Source organism: Vulpes lagopus, chromosome 3 (assembly GCF_018345385.1).
Source record: "Vulpes lagopus strain Blue_001 chromosome 3, ASM1834538v1, whole genome shotgun sequence".
Classification (NCBI taxonomy): domain Eukaryota; kingdom Metazoa; phylum Chordata; class Mammalia; order Carnivora; family Canidae; genus Vulpes; species Vulpes lagopus.
This window is the reverse complement of record NC_054826.1, coordinates 110757813-110780063: the sequence shown is the minus strand read 5'-3', so window position 1 is coordinate 110780063 and position 22251 is coordinate 110757813. Positions and strand designations below refer to the sequence as shown.

Here is a 22251-nt window from a genome sequence, read left to right as displayed (position 1 = left end):
GGCTCAAAGCTTCTCAACAAAATACTAGCAAACCAAATCCAACAATACATTAAAAAAACCATTCACCACAATCGAGTGGGCTTTATCCTGGGGAAGCAAGGGTGGTTCAGTATTCTCAAATTAATCAGCAGGATACATCACATTGACAAGAGAGAAGATAAAAACCATATGATCACCTCAATAGATTAAAAAAAAAGCATTTGACAAAGTATGACATCCATTCATGATAAAAACTTGGGTAATTTTTCTTAACATATGGATGATCTGACTTTGCATGCTGCCATTAGCACTACCAGCAGATTGCGTGTTCCTTCCTCCTTAAGTCAGGCGTAAAGAGGTTAAAGACAAGGAATATATGATCCCCAGGGGGTCTTCGTGAGACAGGAGAGAGAACATAATAATAATAATTACAGCAACAATAGCTACCACTTATTGACTTTTAACTGGATGCCAGGCTCTGGGCTGATCACTTTCCAGGTCCTAGAGTCACACATTGATACCCAGTAACAGCCTCTTTATTTTCTATAATGCATCCAGACTTTCTTATACAGTTTTGTGACCTCCTGGTGGTGAGAAGGGGACCCTCCAGCCTGTGGTATGCCTTCTGGGCTTCACTGCTATAGAGCAGCAGATCCTCCTGCCTGGTCCTTGAACCCGTGCCCCCTGAGGTGGGATGCCCCCCACCCACAGCTTTGGAGCATCATTTCTGGCTTCCTGCTAGAGTCCCAGGGCCTGGCCTGTTGCCTCTTTGACCTACCCCAGGCCGCTTGTGTGAGCCGTCATTTCTGTTTCCTGTGTGGGAGCAAGGAGGGCTGTCTGAGTTCTCCTTGTATCCCTCCCTGGTCTGCTGCTGTGATGTGTGGCCCTCCATGTAGGTCTCTGTGCAGGACAGGGAAGGCTGGGTGGGCAAAGCCCCTCTGCTTTTACCCTATCTTTGCTCACTTCTCGTGGTTCTTCAGGCCCAGATGGACAAGGCTGTCTCCCACAGGTGCCACTCCTTTCTGGGCTGGTGCCTGCCCTATCTACTCCCTGGAAGCAGACAGCAGAGTGCAGGGAGGGCTAAGGACTAAGCCTGTAATATCCCCACAAGCACACTTCATCATCTTTCAGTTCTCCTGCTAGTTCTATATGGAGCGTTGTTCCTAGGATCAGAGTAGCAGAGCACTGGGCAGCCCGGGGGGCTCAGCGCCGCCTTCAGTCCAGGGTGTGATCCCGGAGACTCGGGATCAAGTCCCACATCGGGCTCCCTGCGTGGAGCCTGCTTCTCCCTCTGCCTGTGTCTTTGCCTCTCTCTCTCTCTCTCTCTCTGAATAAATAAATAAATCTTAAAAAAAGAAAAAAAAAGAGTAGCTGAGCACTGTGTAAAAGGACACACAGCCTGTAAGTGATGGTGCTTAAGTCTGAGTCCAGGTCTTTAGGATGCTAGGGCCTAAGCACATGCATATCCCTTTTTGCCTCCTGGTACAGGAGTTGGCAGTGGCCTAGAGGGTAGACGGGTGGGTTTTGACCTTGGCTCTCCTATGTGGATGGAAGCTTTGTGACTTTAGGTGAATCACTTCACCTCTCTGTACTACAGCCTTCTCAGTGGTTACAACTCCATTATGGCTAATTACAGCATCCACCACCCGCCTCCTAGGAGAGTTGTGAAATTGATGAAATTATAGGAGGGAACTTCTGCTAAATAAAAGCCCTCTTTGGATTTTTCAGATAAAAGCCCTCTTCAGATTCAGAGCCAAGATATCTATGATGCTGTCTTGATTGTAAATGCATCAAATTCTAGAAATTTGGATTCTTGTCCCTGTGGGCTCTTGGGTGAGTTACATCCCATCTCTGAGACTCAGTTTCCCCATCTGGCAGGGGATGAGCTCTCCTAGCTCTTGTGTTGTGTTAAAATTGACAGAAAGGCAGAAGGCAGCTGTGAGAGCTCCCAGATGTGGCACGCCAGCCTCAGGCCCCTCATCTGCCACTTTGCCACCAGCCCTGCGTCTGTCATCAGACCCACTCCTTTGTTTCTAATTTTATTTGTTTCTGCTGTCTCCTTTCCTTCCCCTTGTTTTCCAGGGGTTCATCTGTTTTGCTGTGCTTTATTTTTCTGCAAAGAATGAGTTCTGGGATTTACGTATCAATTCTGTTTCAGTTTTCTTCTCTATTGTGCATTTGTGGGGTGGTTGCCTGTGAATTTCAGTTTAACATTTTGCTAATTTATTTTTCCTCTCTTAACGGACTCTGCTCTTCAAGAATAAAGAACAAGCATCGGAGGGAATAAAGATTTCCTCCAAGCTGTGATATGTTGCATTCCTTGCTCAGGCTCTGCAATTGTGTTTTTAATTTCCTTTGAAGTGTGGCTTTATTTGGGCATTTTGGAAACCATTGATGTTAGCTTTTTGTTTCATTTTTCATTATTTTTTATAATTTTTTTTTATTTATTTATGATAGGCAGAGAGAGAGAGAGAGAGAGAGAGAGGCAGAGACATAGGCAGAGGGAGAAGCAGGCTCCATACACCGGGAGCCCGACGTGGGATTCGATCCCGGGTCTCCAGGATCGCGCCCTGGGCCAAAGGCAGGCGTTAAACCACTGCGCCACCCAGGGATCCCTTCATTTTTCATTATTAATGTCAAATGACAGTGTTAGTACTTTATAGTCAGAGAATATGGCCTGTACTCTTTTCGTTTCTCTTTCCTTTCCTTTCCTTTTCTTTTTTCTTTTCTTTCCTTCTCTTTCTTTTCCTTCCTTCCTTTCTTTTCTTTTCTTTCTTTCTTTCTTTCTTTCTTTCTTTCTTTCTTTCTTCTTTCTTCTTTTCAGTTTAGTTTAGTTCAGTGTTACTAAATGTTCTGTGGACACTTCAATAAAAAGATTACATTTACTACTTGTAGGGTATGCATTTCAATATTTCTTAATTCCATTTTAATATAATATCCAGATCTCTTATGCCTTCCTATTTTTTAAATTTGTTTCATCTGACCAAAATGTATGGTGCTTGCTAAGGTTCTCCTAGTAATATTTTTTTGAACATTTTCTTTCATCTCTGATGGTTTTTGCCATATTTGTATGTGGCATCATTATCAACTACGTAGCTCTTCAAGACTTATTTTCCAAAATGACTTATATCAACACAGACTTATGTCTGTCACAGTTAATACTCTTTGCCTGTGATTTTTGCCTTGTTGTTGGCATTTCTTCAGTGAATATACATAGCAGGTAGCTGTGTGCTGAATCTTTGGGTTTGTAGAGATTTCTTTTTATATGGAGAACAATACACAAAATCTTTTAAAATGAACAAAAACGAGTAGTAAAAAATAGAACATTTGAGGCTGATAAATGTTATAGAGAGGGGCGCCTGGAGGGGCTCAGTCAGTTAAGTATCTGACTCTTGATCTCAGCTCAAGTCTTGATCTTAGTTTCATGAGTTCAAGCCCTGCATTGGCTCCACACTGGGCATGGAGCTTACTTTAAAAAAATTAAAAATAAATGTTATAGAGAAAATTGAACAAAAAACAAGGGTAGGGAATGCTGGGGGTGTTTGTGGGGGTGATACTCTGATTTATTTAAAACGATTCCCAGGAAAAGACTCACTGAAAAGGTGACACATGGCAAAGACCTGAAGGGAGGTGAGAGAGTACATATGTGGAAGTCTAGGGAGAGATTGTCCCAGATGGTGAGAACAGCAAGTGCAAAGGCCCTGAGGCAAGAGTGTCCCTGCAGGTTTGAGGGTTAAGGAATTGACCTGTATGGCTGGAGCTGGATCTGCAAAGGAAGTAGCAGTGGGAAACAAGGACTGGCAGGATGAGGGGGGCGTGGCAGATCCCATGCAGGCCTTTTAGGAACATTGTCTTCTGCCCAGAGTAAGTTGAGGAGCCAAGGAATGATGACATCTGATTGACCTTTCAACTTGTCTCCTTTGGTTGCAGAGTGGTAAAAACTTCTTTCCTCGTGGATCCTGCCCATTTTCTCATGTTTAACCTGAGTTCTTTGGTTTGGTATAACAACCAGTGTGTTGTGGGTTGAAAAAAACCCAAAAGCCAACCTGAATCCAGAAGGATTCAGAAGTCTTTCTTCTTTTCCATAGGGAAATATTATAATATTTATGGCCATAATTGCCACATTTCCAGCATGATTTTTCTGATTCTGAGAGGTTTCTTATTTTCCCATTTCATTCTTTTTATTCTTCTTATAAACAGATAACTATTATATCATTGTTACTTTAAAATTATGTTTCTTTAAGATTTCTTTTGTTATTACTAGTGATGTCATTTTGGTCTTATTACAAGCCCCATCTCCCCCCCCAGAAAACTAAGGCTTTGGATTCAGACTTACTGGATTGGAATCTCTGCTTCTCCATTTCCTAGCTGTGTACCCCTGGGCAAGTTACTTTGCCTCTGATTCCTTTTCTCATTTGGAGATAATAGTGGTATTTATGTCATAGAATTGTTGTGATACTAAAATGGTGTAAGTCAGTAGTAATCAGTAAGTGTTAGTGATTATCATTAATTGAATAATTATTAGAAAAACATAAGTAAGAAAACAAAATATTATCCAGAATCCCACTGTCCAGGGATATCACTATTGATACTACTTAAGAGGTTTTCTTCTGTGTGTATGTATTGTGTATGTGTATATGTGTGTGTGCACTCAAGTGTGTATATGAAACAAAAAATGAAATTTTACTGTGCATACTGTGCAGCAGCCTGCATTTTTCATCTAACAATGCATATGAACACTTTTCCTTATAATTCAGTAATCTTGGGCAACATCATTTTCATATAGCCCTATAGATCTGCCTCAATTTACAGAATCATATTCTTATTATAAGATGTGTAGTGCCTAATACCTATATAAATAATCCTACAGTAAATATACTTGCATCAAAAACCTTTGTGCATAGCTTTAATTATTTCCTAAGAAATTCCTAATCTTGGAATCGATGGCTTTGAGAACATATGTATTATTACAGTGTTTGCCAAACTGTTCTGCAATCTTTTTCAATTTACATTCTCACCAGTGCTGTGTGATACTTTTCATTTCACCCACACTTGTCAACATCTGGTATTGTAAATTTCAAAGATAGAATGCTAAGATTATACATATTTTGTTACTAATTATACATATTTACATAATTTCAGCATCATATATATATTGTTGAATATTTTCATTTGTATATTGCCATTTGTTTGTATTTATAAATGACTATGTCCTGATTTTTTTGCCTGCCATTTTCTTATTGAATTATAAGAACTTTTTACATAAGACAGATCATAATGACTTTCCTGATGTATATGTTGTGATATTCCCTCCTTTCATGTTGTATGTTAATTTTGGTAATATGCATTTTTCTTAATGGCATATAAAGCATCAGGTCAACTCTAATAAATATAATAAATATCAGATTCAACTGCCAGAAAAATTTCTCAGGTTTGTCTTCTAATTCCCTAATTGTTATCTGAATTATGCAACCTAGTGTTTGTTGTCTCCAGTGGATTTTTAAATTTAGTAATTGCATGTTTCTTCTGAAAGTGGCCTTTTCTAATCTCAGATTCTTCCCTTTTCAAATATGCATTAGCCTCTTGAATCTCATTGAAACTATGAACTAGGTATTTTTCAGAATTTTCTGTCTTTTGGCAATAGTTCTATTTCATGGGAGGTACTTATCTGATTTCTCATTGTTTCTCTTTATTTGACTGAGTTTTTCATACATACTGTTATTTTTCTGCATCTGCCCATCCTTATAGATAGATGAGCACAGAAATGATGAGTGTCTCAGTTTTAATTTTTCAAAATCAGATGAAGGGAAAAAGGAGTCTTTTGTAGTTTTTGAAAGTTTTCTTTGTCAGAATAGGGATCCTGTTCCCTGTAGCTATTTTGGAGAGATCCACAGCTGGAAACAGCTGCCCAACAGGCAGCCCTTCTGCCCTATTGGAGGGATTTTCCCCATATTGGTTTTGTGCAACTCAAAGTTGGAAGGAGTCCTTGCGTTTCTTTTCTAACGGACGCAAGTCCTAATTCAGAGGCAGTAGTGACATATACTGGTTCCAGCACACATAGCGAGGGCACCATGACATGCCCCATCCTTCCTGAATATGGATCAGAATTGGTGACTGTCATCTAGTCCCTGGGGGTCTGGCCTAGAGTTGTTAGTGGGGTTCTGTTGGGGGTCCCATTGACTGGTCAGGCTGGTCAGTTCCCCTTGATCTGTTGTTTCCAAAGTGGCTTAGACCATACATGGTTTAGATAGCACCTGGCTGGGGCATTAATAATCCTGAAGTGCACTCAGGCCAAGCTATCCTTTGGCCAGTGCTCCCTCAAACCTTCAGTTTACCGCAAAGAGAAAGTCTTAGCAGCTGTTGCTGTACCCTTAACATTCTTCTACTTCCGCTGCTGGCTGATCTTTCATTTTCACAAGGAGGGGCAGGCAGTAGTCTCAGAGCCTTCCGTGAGCAACGCTATCTCCTTGGTCTTGGGTAACTCTGATTTGCAACCGTTTATGTTTTTACAGTACTTTTTACTTGTAACCTGTTGGCTTCCTTTTTAAAGTGAATATATTATTTAAAAAAAGAGACTTGATATAATGAAAAACATGAAGTGGATCATAATGTCCAGATTTAGCAAAATCCACAAAGGCGGATAACATTGGCCAACCACAGCTCCATGGTTTCTTACTATTACTTTAATTTGTGGGAGTTCCTGGAAGTCCCTGCTGTGTGGATAGCACCCTTCTTGATTGCCAACGAAAATACAGATGTTCTTTTATTTTTGTATTTCTTTGGGAAATTGGGAAAAGGACAATTGAATATTAAATGTGGAGGCGGAGAGGCGCAAATAATCCCTGTTTTGAATCACCTCTCCTATTTTTAGAAGCTGCTGAGGAAGTTTTGTGAATGGAGGGAAAAAATCATTCTGAGAACTGTGGATTTGAGTTAGAAAGTCTTTCTTTGGGAGTGAGGAGCTCCGGGATGTTTTTTCCTTCTAGCGACTCGGATGTCTTTGGAATGCCTTTTTCGTTTCTCACTCTTGTGTTATCCTTTGAGTAGACGGAAACATCTTTGTGGTTGAAAACATACTGAAGCCATATTGTTTATGAGGATAATGTCAATATCCATAATGATGTTGATGATTTCTTTTATCACTTACTAAATGCCAGGCACTGTGCTTATCATTTTACATGAGTCACCATATCAACATATCTCAGCTTCACAGTAATCCTATGAAAAAGACTTTTTTTAAAAAAATTTTTTATTTATTTATAATAGTCACATAGAGAGAGAGAGAGAGGCAGAGACACAGGCAGAGGGAGAAGCAGGCTCCATGCACCGGGAGCCCGATGTGGGATTCGATCCCGGGTCTCCAGGATCGCGCCCTAGGCCAAAGGCAGGCGCCAAACCGCTGCGCCACCCAGGGATCCCGAAAAAGGCTTTTTTAAAAAAGTAATCTCTATGACTAATGGGCTCAAACTCATGACCCTGAGATTAAGAGTTGCATGCGCGGGTGCCTGGGTGGCTCAGTTGGTTAAGTGTCTGCTTTTGGCTCAGGTCATGATCTTAGGGTCCTGGGATTGAGCCCCACGTTGGGCTCCCTGCTCAGTGGGGAGCCTGCTTCTCCCTCTGCCCCACCTCCATGCTCATGCTTTCTCTCTCTTTCTCAAATAATACATAAATAAAATCTTTTTTTAAAAAAAGAGTTATATGCCCTACTGACTGAGCCAGCCAGGTGCCCCTGAAAAAACCCTCTTGTTGTAATTTATAGATGAGAAAAATTGAGGCTCAGAGAGCCTAGCTCGCTTATCTACTGATCCAAGGAGGCAAGGGCAGAGGTGAGATTTGGACCCAGGCAGAGTTGGACTCCAGGGCTGTGTACTTACCCATTTAGGGATACCATTTCTCAAGGGGTTAATACAGGGGACTTTGGGAAGGTGTGTGCAGAGAAAACAACATCATGGAGACAAGTCTATAGTTATCCAAATGCTGGTGAGTGCCAGGATGCTGGGAGAATGTGATAAGAATCCATCGACCATGGGAGATCTTCATAGCATTCTTTCAGAATAAGAAAGCACTTAGTGGACAAAAAGGAGGTAAACACATACAGTATTGAATGATAGAACTAAGAAAAGCTGTGTGTATGGAGAGAGAGATGGAGCCAGGGCCAGCACATTACATCCTATAAATGCATCCAGAACATTCATTTTTTTTCTGAAAACTGTGGAATAGTTACAAAATTATGTAGTATACCTGGTTACAAACATACATGTGCACACCTCCCCCAAAAGAAAAAAAAAAACCCTCAACACATTTCTTTAAGATACAGATGTCTGTAGTCTTCCTCTCCTTAGCCTAACCAGCAAAGTAATATCAAGTACAGTCATAGAATTTATCTCATCTCCCTGTCTCCCTTTAGGTTTAAATTGCTGAGCCAGGAGGAAGGCGAGTACTTCAATGTACCTGTGCCCCCGGAAGGAAGTGAGGGCAATGAGGAACTACGGCAGAAATTCGAGGTGAGAGGTCTTTCTTTCTATGTCAGTGGGAACTGGTTGAGTCCACTTCTGTGCCGGTTTCTATCAAGGCCTTTCATGACCGCATGCCTTTGCAACGTTATTCTGTCTCCCAGAAAACTCCTTGGTATCCTACAAAACCCAAACCAAATGTACCCTGTTTTGTGAAGTCATTCCTGCCTCCTTGTCCTCACTTTTCCCTGGAAGTTCTCCTTCACTTCTTAGGTCATTTTGATGGTAGCTTGGGCTGGGATGGTAGTAACGGTGAAAGAAAGAAGTAGATAGGGGAGTGCTCCATTTTGGAGGCTGAATCACTGAGGCCAAGGATAGAATCTGGATTTGGATCTATTGGTGGGTTAGTGCTGTACTGTGAACAAATGGAATCGATGATGCTGCTGACTTCATAAAATACCGATGGGTATATCTTCTGAAGATGAAGAACCCTTGGCCCTAACCTTGGGCTACTATCTAGCTCCGCTTCTACCTCAGCTAAGCCCATTCCCTTCTGTGGGACTACTAGATCCCATTTTCAGCTGTGTGAGAGTAGCTGGTGTGTAGGGCACATCCTGGTTTTACAAAGAAAATGTTTTAGGGAAGATGAGTTTGAATTCTTTCATTACATGTGTATTGAGTGATTTTAAAGTCATTACATAAGGGAAAACACATTATTTTGTTTGTACGAACTCAATATACTGAGTCTGATGGGAAATCATCAATTCTAGATAAACAGTGACGGCCTGCTAACTCTGAAAAAATTGCATAAAATAGCTAAAATGAAATAGATTATTGTCATAGTTATTCATCAAATAATCACACAGGCACATAAAAAAAATCATGACCAGGTAAAGTTCTGTGAAAGAGAGGTCTGTGCTACTCTGGGAATTATGAAGGGGAAGGACGAGAGGACAGGGAGGGTGTGATTGAGGCAACAATGCTGCAAGTTAACTGAGTAGAGAAGGGGAAAAGGAAATTCCATTCAGGGAGGACAGCTTGTGTAAAGGCCCTGGGGTGGGGAGTTATATAGCAACCATGTGAAACTTAAGGCCAGTGTGGGTAGAGGAGAGGGAGCAAATAAGGCTGAGGAAGTAGCTGGTCATCACAGTAGAAGGGCTGTGCCGGCGATGGCAAGGGCTTTAGCATTTATCCCAAGATCTGTGTTCATCTCCCCCTCAACTTGACAGAAATAGCACTTGAACATTGACCCTTGTTGGACCCTGCACAAAAGTTAGACTGTGGTGATGGGTCTGACCCAGGGGATATCCCTTCCTGGAAATAAGTGGGATAAACACACTGGCCTTGGGCTTATCAGTCATTCTCCAGTGAACTTGATAAGTGAAGGTTATTGCTGCAGAGCTGGCTCAAGCCCAGAGGAGCTGGTAAATGGACATCCCACGCAGTGGAACCAAGAACTGGACACTGTTGGTTAGTCCTTCCAGAGAATACCTTCCATCTCTTTGCTTCAACTTTAAAAAAAAAAAAAAAAAAAAGATTTTATTTATTTGTTTGAGAGAGAGAAAGAGAGAGCAGAGGAAGGGGCAGAGGGAGAAGCAGAGTCCTCCCTGAGCAGTGAGCCAGATGTAGGGCTGATCCCAGGACCCCAAGATCATGACCTGAGTGGAAGGCAGACACTTAACTGACTGAATCACCCAGGCGCCCCCTTCCCTCAAGGTTTTGATGAAATTGTGCCCACTTGCTGCTATGTTAAAAAATATGCTGTTGTGGATAAAAAAACAACAACAAAAAACAAGGCCACTCTTTCCTCATATAAAATGGAGTCTTGGGGCGCCTGGGTGGCTCAGTGGTTGAGCGACTGCCTTGGGCTCAGGGCATGATCCTGGGATCCAGGGATCAAGTCCTGCCTCAGGCTCCCCACAGGGAGCCTGCTTTTCCCTCTGCCCATGTTTCTGCCTCTCTGTGTGTCTCTCATGAATAAATAAATAAAATCTTAAAAAAAGTAAAAATAAAAATAAAATGGAGTCTCAGTTTGCAAAATGCTTTCTTCCATCCTAGGGCAGCTAGGATGACATTTCAGGATGCCACGGAGAACAGTTCCTGCATGAACATAGCGTTTTGTCCGGGCCAGTAACTGACTTCCTTTACTTCAGTAAAGGACTGTTTTATCTGCATGCAACAAAATGCATCCGTTTATTTCTAGCAAGAACCTACAAACGCTTGTTTATGCCTGAATTATAATTGCTCTGTACCATAGTTGCTGATTAAAAAAATGTTTCCAACAGACCGAAAATTGTTCTCAGACACACAGAGAAATTTCAGTTGACCTTGAACGTGAGAAATGTAATCCCTGTGCAATAACCAATTAGCACCCAGAATGACTCAGAAATTACTTTCAAGCCTCTTATGTGGAGAAATTCTGAGTGACGGTAAAATCGAGCTGCTGGCATTGGGGTAATAGAATTTCATGGCAGGGTGAGCTTGGTGTAGGTACTGTCCGTGGTGTGTTTCAGAATGTCAGAGTTGGCTCGGTCTGGGGGGGCTTTTGTCTGACCACGGGCTTGTCTATAGGTCAACGAAGGGAAAACTGCATCTTGGATGGTTTGGATTGGGCTTTTGGACAGTCTTCGAATTTTCTTATATAATAAAATGCTTCCTCTGTGCCATTTATTATTTTAAGTGCTTTGGAAACATCAATGTATTTAACCCTTGCAACACCCCTGAATAGCAGATACTATTAGCATCCCCGTTTTTCTTTTACGGATGAGGAAACTGAATCTCAGAGAAGTTAAGCAACATCCCATAGCTAGCTGCTCATTATCCTGGGTTGAGTTCCCCCAGCCACATACCATAAGGATTCAAGTGCAGGGAGTTTCTTTGGGAGGTGGTCCCAGGAAGCATCATTGATGAAGGGGCAGAGAGGCCTGGGAAGGTGTGTATGATGAAGCAGGTTAGCACCGTGGGCAGCCGGGGTTTAACCTCGCCAGAGAACTCTGGGAGTTGAATGTGTGCCTCGGGGTAGGGGTGGGGGTCCCAATTGGGGCACATGAAATTGCAGTATTATCCACCAGCTTAACTTCTGTTCCAGCTGGTGGCTGCTTTTAGGGGACTTAACTAGCCAGCGCTTGCAGCTTAACTAGCCTCTGCTTGCTCCTGCAGGTAGAGCTGCAGGTGTGAGTGGTAAGGAGCCCCAGCTGTAGAGAGGAGCATGCCAGGGGGGGTCTTGGCGAGACACCTGAGCCTCCTCCATGCAATGAAGCCTATTCCATTTGTATGGTCCCAGGGCCAGGCTGCTCAGATTTGAATCCGGCTCTGCCAGTTTCTTGCTGGGTGACTGCAGGCAAGTTACTTTATCTCTCTGAGCTTTGGGTTACCCGTCTCTAAAATGGGGGAATCACAACACTTCTTAGCTTCTAAGGATCGAATGAGAGAATGCATTTGGAACAGTGTCTGGCATGTCATAGCATTCAACTGTCAGGCCATTATTGTCATTATCAGCTTTCCCCTTGGAATAAATAAAGCTTGGGACATATTCCTTCTGGTCTTTGGGAGGGCCAGTTCAGGATCAGGAGGGATCTATGGGGACTCAAAGCCTACTGAGGCCTCACCTCTGCTGCTTGGTACTGGGGTGCCTGTAGGAGCTCCTCATAGGGCTGGGGGTTGCAGAGGAGTCTCTAGTTCAAACCATGGCAGATACTAATCACTCAAACTGGATCACCTGGAGACTGGCTCCCGAGGTGCCTCTGCTGCCCTCCGGTGCAGTCTGGAAAAAGGCAGGGCTCCTGGCTCAGAAGTGCAGTCCATTAGCTTTCTCTTTGAGCCCCGAGTTCTAGAGCTCTAAATTACAAGACATAAAAAGGCAACCATTAGTGTATTCCTGTTTCTGAAGACATATGCAGCCCAGCAAGATAGAGGATAATTTTCATTTAGGCCTCAATTTTAGAATGTTTGCTTTTTGATGGAATATTTGCTAGGCCTGAGGCTCTGGGGATCAGGGAACTTTCAGAGGGACACAGGACAGGCTTTTTGTCCTCCAAAGGTTCACTGTGTAGGGGTCACAAACCAGACAGATAACAAGCAGCGGGGAAAGCTTGGTGTCAGACAGTAGGGCATGGCGGGGACTATAGTAAACTTGGGGAGTCCCAAGATCAAAGCCCCAGCCTGGTCATGTCCTGGTGGGAGTCCCCTTCCTGGTTCCTAGACAGCTCTCTTCTCACTGTGTCTTCCCTTGGAGGAAGAGCTGAGGGAGCCCTCTGGGACCTCTTTTATGAGAGCACTAATCCTACCCATAGGGGCTCCACCCTTATGACCTAATAGCCTCCCAAAGGCCCCATCTCCTTACGCCATCACCGTTGTGGGGTAGGGTTTTAATATGTGAATTTTGGAGGAGAGGACACAAACTATAGCTTTGATAGGGGCACAGACATTACAGTTCTATAGCCCGTACCTATGAGAAAAGGCACAGAAGCAAATTGAGATGGAGAGTGGGAAAGAGGGTTTTTGGTCCCAAATTCAGAGGAAGGAAGGTTGCTCTCAGGACTCAGGGCTGAAGCCAGTGGCCACTTGCAGCTCTTCAAAGGGCAGAAAACAAAATGTCCATGAAGCAAGGTCAGATGGAGAAACTGGGAAGTTGGATTCCCTTACTCATGCTTCTCCAGCAGAGTGTCCTGGAACCTGAGGTGTCCCCCTGAGGCCCAGAACGGGGACTGGGAGCCAGGGGTTGGGCAGGATTTGGATCCTCACAGGTTGGAGAATGCAGTGTGTGGATCAAATGGGTCCTGAGTCAGGATTCAAAGAAGGTGGGAGATGTGGTGCTGAAGCAGGGAAGACAGCAGGATGGGGAGGAAGGAGAGAATGTGCTTGAGCCAGGATATCTTGAACAGAACTCTGGGGCCAGAGCGTGAGGATTTGGGGTGATGGAAAGATATGACCCAAAAAAGGCAGTGCATCTTCTGTCTTGGGTACTTTGCTTCTTTACAGTTTACCTGATGAGCTCCTGTTTTAACCACTCACTTTCTGCCTGTAACCGACAAATGTCTGTCTGCTGATTAGATACCATTTCTCAATCTCAAACCCACATATGCCATTGCTTCCTGGGCATGAATCCTTGGCTCTCCCAGAGACACTTGAATATCAACATATATTACTACAAAATCACTTGACCATGTGTGTTCACGGCAGCTTTGTTAATAGCCCAAAAGAGGAAAAGGATACGAATGCCCATCAAGAAGAGAATGGATGAGTGTAAATAAACAATGAACGCTGCTCACCAATACAAAGGGGCAAACTAGTGATTCATGGAACAGCACGAATTTCAAGAACATGACAATGAGTGAAAGCAGCCAGATGCAAAGACTACTTATTCTGTAAAGGGAAGCCTGTCAGGCTTTTTTACAGAGCTTCACCAAATGTGTGGGTTTCCCACACCAAGAAATTCTATAGTCCTCTGTGGACACCAATGGGGTGTCCGACAATTTAATTCACAGACGATACCTGGAGTTAGAGCAGACCCCATGGATTAAGGCCTTGATCCCACAAGGCTGCTCTCCCTTTAGACTCCAGTCACAAATGGTGGGTCTCCAGGTCACCCACACTTCTGTCTGACTTGCTACCAATCAGGAGTTCCCATTACCTCCTTCTCAGATTTGATAATTTGCTATAATGGCTCACAGAACTCAGGGACACACTTATATGAACTGGTTTATTGTATAAAAGGGTTAGGATAAAGGATTCAGATGAAAAGCTAGACGAGGAGATACATAGGGAAAGGTCTAAAAGGGCACAGTAGCTTCTGTCGCCCATGGGGTTGGGATTCACCATTCTGGAAGGTTTTCAGACTCCATAGTTGAGGGATTTTTATGGAAGCTTCATCATAGAGGCATGATTGATTATTAACTCAATCTCCAGCCCTGCGATGGGGCTGAAAGCTATAAGCCTCTCATCATGATTTGGTCTGTGCAGTGACAATCCCCCATCCAGGAGCCCACCAAGAGTGTCCTCATTAGAATAAAAGATGCTCCTATCAGGAAATTTTAAGAGTTTTAGGAGTTTTGCATCAGGAACTAAGAGCAGAGACGAAATATATACCTATTCCTTATTAAGTCACACTCTGTGATTCTATTTAACGAAGTTCAAGAACAAACAAAACTGACCTATAGGAATCAAAATCAGAACAGAGATTGTGTTCATGGGAGACAGGATTGGCTGGGAAGAACTTTTTGAGAATGATGGAAATGTTTCCTCTCTTGATTTGGGTTTGGGTTCATAGGTGCATACATTTGTCTAAATTCATAGAACTAGGGCGTCTGGGTGGCTCAGTGGTTGAGCATCTGCCTTTGGCTCAGGTCATAATCCTGGGATCCTAAGATTGAGTTCTGCATTGGGCTCCCCACAGGGGAGCCTATGTCTCTGCCTATGTCTCTGTCTTTCTCTGTGTGTCTCTCATGAATAAATAAATAAAAGCTTTTTAAAAATTCATAGAACTATACGCTTGAGATTTATGCATTTCAGTGTATCCACTGTAATTTTATTTATTTATTTATTTTAAGATTTTTATTTATTCATGAGAGACAGAGAGAGAATTTTTATTTTTATTTATTGTTAAAGATATATTTATTTGAAAGAGAGAGAGAGAGCTTGAGCAGGGGGAGGGGCAGAAGGAGAGAGAGAGAGAGAGAGACTCTCAAGGAGACTCTGCTGAGTACAGAGCCTGACACAGGTCTTGATCTCACAACCCTGAGATCATGACCTGAACTGAAATCAAGAGTCGGACACTCAACTGACTGAGCCACGCAGGCAGCCCTCCACTGTAATTTGGAAAAGAGAAAGAAGAAAAATGGTGGACACTTTGTCAGGAGCACAAATGGTATGATGACCATGAACATGCATCCTGAGGGAGAAATAAACCTTGCAGCATAAGCCACTGTGGGGAAGGGGAAGTCTCAGCGTGTCCCAAGTCAGAGTCTTCACACCCTCTTACCCATACCTCCAATTTGTCATTCCTCCACTTCTCTTCTGAGTAGAAAGTGCCGCCATCCTGTCCTCCCAGGTACTCAAGACAGAAGCTAATGACTCGTCCCTTCATCCTTTATCCCCTTCCCAGGCTGCACCCAGCTCTGATGAGTCTACCTCCAAGTCCATCCACTTTGTTCTGTCTGCACTGCAGACACCCTTGAGGCCAGGCCCCACCATCTCACACCTTGATGACTATGGTCATTTCTTTCTAATGGTTCCCAGACTCACCTTCAAATGGTCTTTTCACTGGACCAAGGGTGATATTCTAAATGGAATATGATCATACCATAGGCTCCTTAAAGCCTTTTTTAAAAAAAATTTATTTGAGAGAGAGAGTGGGGGGACGACAGGGAGAAAGACTCTCAAGCAAATTCCTCACTGAGCTCAGATCCCGATATGGAGCTTAATCCCATAACTGTGAGATCATGATCTGAGCTGAAACCAAGAGTCAGAACTTAACCGACTGAGCCATCCAGGTGCCCCACCTTAGAGCCTCTAGATTCATACTCAGAATCAGCACTGACCTCTTGACGGGGTTGACTTGGTCCTTCTTGCCTTCGGGCTACATCCCGTGCCACATGGACCTTGCGTTTTGTGCTCCGGCCAAACTAAACAGCGTTTGATTCTTCAAGTGTGTCTTGCTCTCTACTCCCTAAATGCTGTTTCTGCGGCTGACATCAAGTTGTTGACCTGAATAACTCTAGAATATCCTTGGGATACAAGGTGTAGGACCCAGTCCCTGCTGCAGTGCACATTCTTTGAGCATCCATAGTTGTTTGTCTCTGTGATTGAGCTTCAGCATCTAGATCATAGCACATAGCAGGCACTTGATGAGTATTTTTGAATGAAAGACTTTTACGATATTCAAAACCCTGAAAAAATGTTTGTTGCTTCTTTGTCTTTAAAAGACTACTGAATAAAGGTGCCTGGGTGGCTCAGTCGGTTGAGCATCTGACTCTTGGTTTTGGCTCAGGTCATGATCTTGGTGTCCTGAGATCAAGCCCCACGTTGGGCTCCGTGCTCAGCATGGGGTCTGCTTCTCCCTCTCCCTCAGCCCCTCCTCCCCCTTCTCTCTCTCTGGAATAAATAAATAAAATCCTTAAAAAATGACAATTGAATAATAGGACAACTATAATAGCTGCCATTCATTGAGCACCTAGTATGTGCTAGGAATGGTGCTAAGAACTCTGAGATACATTCTTTCATGTCCTGATCTCTGTTTGTTTGAAAAAGCGACTGCAGTTTAGAAAGGTTCATTTACCAAAGGTAAGTGCCCACTCTGTGTTGGGTACCGCTCTAGACATCAGGGGAAAAAACAATAGACAAAATCCTTGACTTCATGGAGCTTATGTTCTAGTGTGAGACAAGATAAAAAATTAAGAAATGAGTAAATATCAGGTGTGTAGGATGGTGATAAGGAATACAGAGAAAAATAACTAAATAAGGGGAATGGAGATTGCTGAGAGCTTCTGCATGTTGGTGTTGGAAAAGGCTGTCTTTTTTTTTTTTTTTTTTAGGATTTTATTTGAGAGAAAGCAGAGGGAGAGGGACACGCAGACTCTGTGCTAAGCTCAGAGCCTGACATGGGACCCAGTCCCACGACCCTGAGATCATGACCTGAGCCAAAACCAGGTGGATGCTTAACTGACTGAGCCACCCAGGGACCCTGGGAAAGTCTGTCTTATCTGAAGTGAAGAAGCTGTGGAAAAGAACTCCAAGCACAGGGGACAGCAAGTGCAAAGGCCCAGGGGCAAGGATGTGTTTGGTGCTTTCAGAGAACAGCAGTGAGGCCAGGGTGATGCAAGGAGAAGAGGCCCAAAATCAGAGAAGGTACACAGGGGCTGGGTCATCTCTGGCCTTTGGCCTTTTCTCTGAGAGAGATGCTGAAGTATGGGATGTCTAGGCAGAGGAGCATCCTGAGCTGATGACTTCCTCAGAATTATGCTGCTTATCCACACCAGCATCAGGATTATTAGCCCTAGAGGCGACTCCAGTAACAAAGTCCTGGAGGTTGCTGCTCTCACTGCTGACCTCCTCTTCTCTCCTCATTGCTGCCATTCTATTCTTTTTTTTTTTTTTTTTTTTTTTTTTACTCTTTCATGAGAGACACATACACAAAGGGGCAGAGACATAGGCAGAGAGAGAAGCAGGCTCCCCACAGGGAGTCCAATGTGGGACTCAATCCCAGGACCCCGGGATCATGACCCAAGCCAAAGGCAGATGCTCAACCACTGAGCCACCCAGTGTCCCAGTTTGCTCCATTCTGAGCCACCATTCTGCTGCTCACAGCAGCAAAACCCTCCCCTGCTACGCTGAGGACCGACATGGGCCTCACCCATCCACTTACTCACATAGCACGAAACTGTATTAGTTGTTAGGGAAGTTGCAGAGGTAGAGTCTGTGCCTTCACAGAGCTTCCAGTATGTTGGGGGAAACAAGGGAACAGTTACCATCTAGTATAAATGGGAAGTGCAATGGATGGAGGAAGCAAATAAGGACACTTAATCCAGACAGACAGTCAAGGAAGGCTTCCCTGGGGAAGTGGAAACATGAAGCAGGTGTAACTCAGTTGGCAAAAGAGACAACAGCCATCCCCAGAGCAGCAAGAGCCGATGCAATGGGCCTGAAGTGGGAAATGAAAGGAGAATGAATCTGGGTTATAGGGAAGGGTCCAAGAAGTGATAAGAGGCTGGAGAATCTGATCATACTGAGCCATGTAGGCCAGTGAAAGCACCGAGGTCTTTATCCCAAACCTAGTGGGTCACAACTGAAGCATTTTAAGCAGGTGGTGACTTGGTTGGGTATGAAGAAGTGGAAACTCGCTCTGGTTGCATGAAAAGCCCATTGAGGGGGGAACCATGGTGGGTTGTCCAGGTGCAACATGATGGCTGGTGGTGGTGGTGAAAATGAAAGGCAGATGAATTCTAGAGACAGCTAAGAGGAAGAAAGGACTCTTCCTGGTGGTGGCTGAGGCATGATGGATGAAAGAGAAACAGAGGCATCAAGAGTGACTTCAGGGTGTCAGGCTTACGGAACAGATGTTGGCCGTGCTCTTCATTGAGATGCCGGCCGGGGGAGGCAGCGAGCTGCAGGAACCGCAACTCACGACATATACCTGTGGCTTCCTACAAGGGCATCCTCAAACCCTAACGATGTTTTCTGTGTGCTTCCTCTGCCAGAGAGCCAAGATCAGCCAGGGGACCAAGGCTCCAGAAGAAAAGACGACCAACACCATATCCAAACTTGACAACAATGGAAACAGAGACCGAATGAAACTGACGGATTTTAACTTTCTGATGGTGCTGGGGAAAGGAAGCTTTGGCAAGGTACGGTATGGTGTGGGGGCTGCACCCACTCCAGGACAGGTGACAAGGGAGGCACATTTGCTGTTCATGTGGGGCTACATTCCAATGAGGGAGAGGGTAAAAAGGAAATAAACACAACACTGTAGTTTATAATAAAAACCGTGAAGAAGGGATCCCTGGGTGGCGCAGCGGTTTGGCGCCTGCCTTTGGCCCAGGGCGCGATCCTGGAGACCCGGGATCGAATCCCACGTCGGGCTCCTGGTGCATGGAGCCTGCTTCTCCCTCTGCCTGTGTCTCTGCCTCTCTCTCTCTCCTTCTCTCTGTGACTATCATAAGTAAATTAAAAAAAAAAATTAAAAAAAAAAAAACGTGAAGAAAATGAATAGTGTGCTGTGGGCCACAAACAAATCAAGAGGGGGGGCCCACTTAGACCATCTGAGAAGGTGAGCCTTGAAGGATGAGATGCACTAGCTATTCATTCCAAGAGCAGGAATGAATGTTGCCAGCAGTGAGAATAGCAAGTGCAAAGGTCCTGAGGTAGAGAAGGGCCTGGTACATACTAGGCACCATCAGAAGGTGTTGAGGCCAAATGTCATGAACAGGGCGAGGTAGTAGGATGTGAGGTTGCAGAGATGGACAGGGGCCTGATCCTGCAAAGCCTTGTGAGCTGTGATGAAGAGTTTGGATCTTACTCACAGCACAGTGGGGAGCCATTGAAAGTTTTTAAGCAGAGGAGTGACATGATCTGATGTGCCTTTCAGAAGAGATCCCTTTTGCAGCCAAGAATGGGAACCATTCCTCTCAAACAGCAGTGGAGTTGAAGGATGACCCTGGGACTCATAGAGTGGTTCTGGAAGCTTTTATAGATACTGGGAGACACTGTTTTACTAAAGTCAAGATTGTGTTATAAGTATTCCTGAGTTGTTTAGTGTTGTTTTAAGTCTTTTAATCCCTTTGTGTGCTGCAAACATGTCTAGTATAAATCTCATACCATGAACTCAAGTGTGTGAAAAATACCAATTTCTTCTCCATCTCTGTAGCCTAAGCCCCAAATCTGGGAGTTGTCCTGGAGTTGTTCTTACCCGTGTGAAACGTATTCACGAATCCTAACAGATCCTTCTCCAAAGCAGGCCACTCATTTACTGACTTCTCTCCCTCTTCAGGCATGATTAAACCCTGTATACCACCTGGACCACCGCCCTAATCTAAACCCTGTATCTAATCTAAACCCTGTATACCACCTGGACCACCGCAGAAGTTCCTAGCTGGCCTCCCTGCTTCCACTCTGGTTCCCTGTAATCAATACACTTTCCATTTAGCGGCTTGAGTCATTTTGTCAAAGTTGCATTAGGTCAAGGCACTCCCTATGATTAAAACTCTCCAATGGCTTCCCGTCACATCGGGGTAAATTTCACACTCTGTCCTGGGCTGACATCACTCTTTACAGTCTAATCCCAGTTCTCTGCCTGACAACTTCAATTTCTTGCCCCTGTCACCCATAGTGCTCTGACCACAGTGGTCTTTGGGTTTTTGAAACATACAAAGCTCCTTCTTCCTTAGAGCTCTTGTGATGGTATTTCCTTTGTGCTTTGCCTGGCTGGTTCCTTCTTATAATTCCCATTGCAACCTAGACAACATCTCTTCTGAGAAGCCTTCCTGGACCATCTCCTCAGCTGCTAATTCATTCCCGGCTATATTCTTGTCTCTCATAACAATCATCACTAGATGGTATTCCTTTTGTTTGTTTATTGGTTCGTCTCTCTTCTAAGACCTAAGCACCTTGAGAAGAGGACCCTCTCTGACCTGTTCACTGCTGTACTTCTAGTGCCTCTGGATTGAGTCCACTCAGGGTTTGGACAGAATGCACGGATTTTCTCTATCCGTGGATCACAGGGTCATCTGCTGAGATGGAATAAGTGATCTGAATTGTGGCCCAGAGTTTGCAGAGCTTGGGCATGAAATGAGAATGACAGTAGGAAAATACAGTAAAATTACTGAGAAGCTCTCTGAAGTTGGTAATGAAAGCAGCCATGCCTCTGTGTGATTTTTTGCCAATACTCTCTGAGCAGCTGGGTGTGGACATGGAGAAGTGCATGGCAGATTTGAGCTAAGGGTGAGATGAGTAGGATCAGTAAACCATAAGGTTAATAAGGGAGTTGAGGATTCTGAGAAGAGAGTTGTTCACTGCAGATCCAACGGAGACTGCTTTGAGTATGTGCTCAGTAAAAGCATATTGAATAAATGGATAAAAGTGGCATCTAGACCAGCTTGGAAAGGAAGTCAGAGGAGGAAGAGGGTCATAACCTGGGTAGGAAAGAAGGAATCTAGAAGCCTAGGGATGAAAAAAACAAATGGGTGAGGTCAGAGATTTAAAGTGCTAGAAAGACTAGGGGTATTTAGATTCCAAAGATGAGTGGATTGCCTTGATCAGGATGGACGTGACCTAAATGAAGAAGGGGTTCTTATTACATGAGTCTGTTGGGTAGTTTTTAAAAATTACATTATATTTTTAATAAGCAATGTGTTCATGGGGTTCATAATTAAAATTATATTGAAAGGATAAACACTGAGAAATCTGCTCCCACCCAAGTTCACACCTTTCTGTGTCCCCCTTGTTGCTACTGCCCTCCATAGGCAAACATTTTGTTCATTTCATTTGCTTATTTCTGGGTCCTGTGTGCCAATTTAACACATATAAATATGCATTTTTATTCTTGTCCTTGTTACCACAGGGGTTAGCATCTAGTACACATAGTTCTTCACCTTTATGGTCAATTAACAATATAGGTTGGAGAGTTTTTGATTGAGAAATGGAAGTGCCAGAAGGCCTTACAGAAAGGATGAGGGGTGGGGGTGGGGGGTGGAGAAGTAGGAGAATGGGTCATTGGGGAATGGTGAGGAAATGAGAGCGAATAGATCATATGTTTCCATGGAAACTGTTACAATAATTGAGATTTCTATTCCAGGCTGGGGATGTGGCCTCAAACAAATCGCAGATGAGAACAACAGTATGTCATGAGAGTGAGACAGAATAACAAAAGCCTCAATGGTCCTTTAAAACATAGCGTAATCCTTTGCACCACAGTTTTCAATTAATGTAGTTTTTATATTTGAATGCCTGCTTTGAGCATTTTGCAGTCTGGTCAGGTATATAGATCGATCCCCTTAAACAGCATAACACGGCACAGTAGTCACTCTTCTCTTTCCAAAGATGGAAGAGGTTGGTCTTTGGGGTGATATCTTCATACCTCTCACCCCCACCCAGGTCCACTGTATCAGATCTGGCCTAAGAAAAATGTGCTCTTAGGAGTTGTCATCATTTGTAGGATGCCTAGGGGGTGACACATGCCTTTTGCTAAGACCTGTGGAAAGAAAACAAGAAAGAAAACGGGTGTGAAGGCTATTGAGCTCCAAACAAGTAAGCTCTGTTTCAAAAACTCTGAAACGAAGAACAATTTGGAGAGTTTATTTCCCTGAACAAGTGAGAGTATTTACCTGGA

General features: G+C 43.8%; 1 protein-coding gene across 2 annotated transcripts in view; it reads left to right on the top strand.

The window, feature by feature from the left end:
* The window catches only part of PRKCB (protein kinase C beta), a 335898-nt gene that overhangs the window by 224350 nt on the left and 89297 nt on the right, over window positions 1-22251 (top strand). For both annotated transcript variants that reach the window (XM_041749588.1, XM_041749587.1), the window contains exons 8-9: window positions 8387-8483; window positions 18626-18772. In XM_041749588.1, the coding sequence (XP_041605522.1) occupies window positions 8387-8483; window positions 18626-18772 (244 nt within the window). The remainder of the gene's footprint in view (window positions 1-8386; window positions 8484-18625; window positions 18773-22251) is intronic.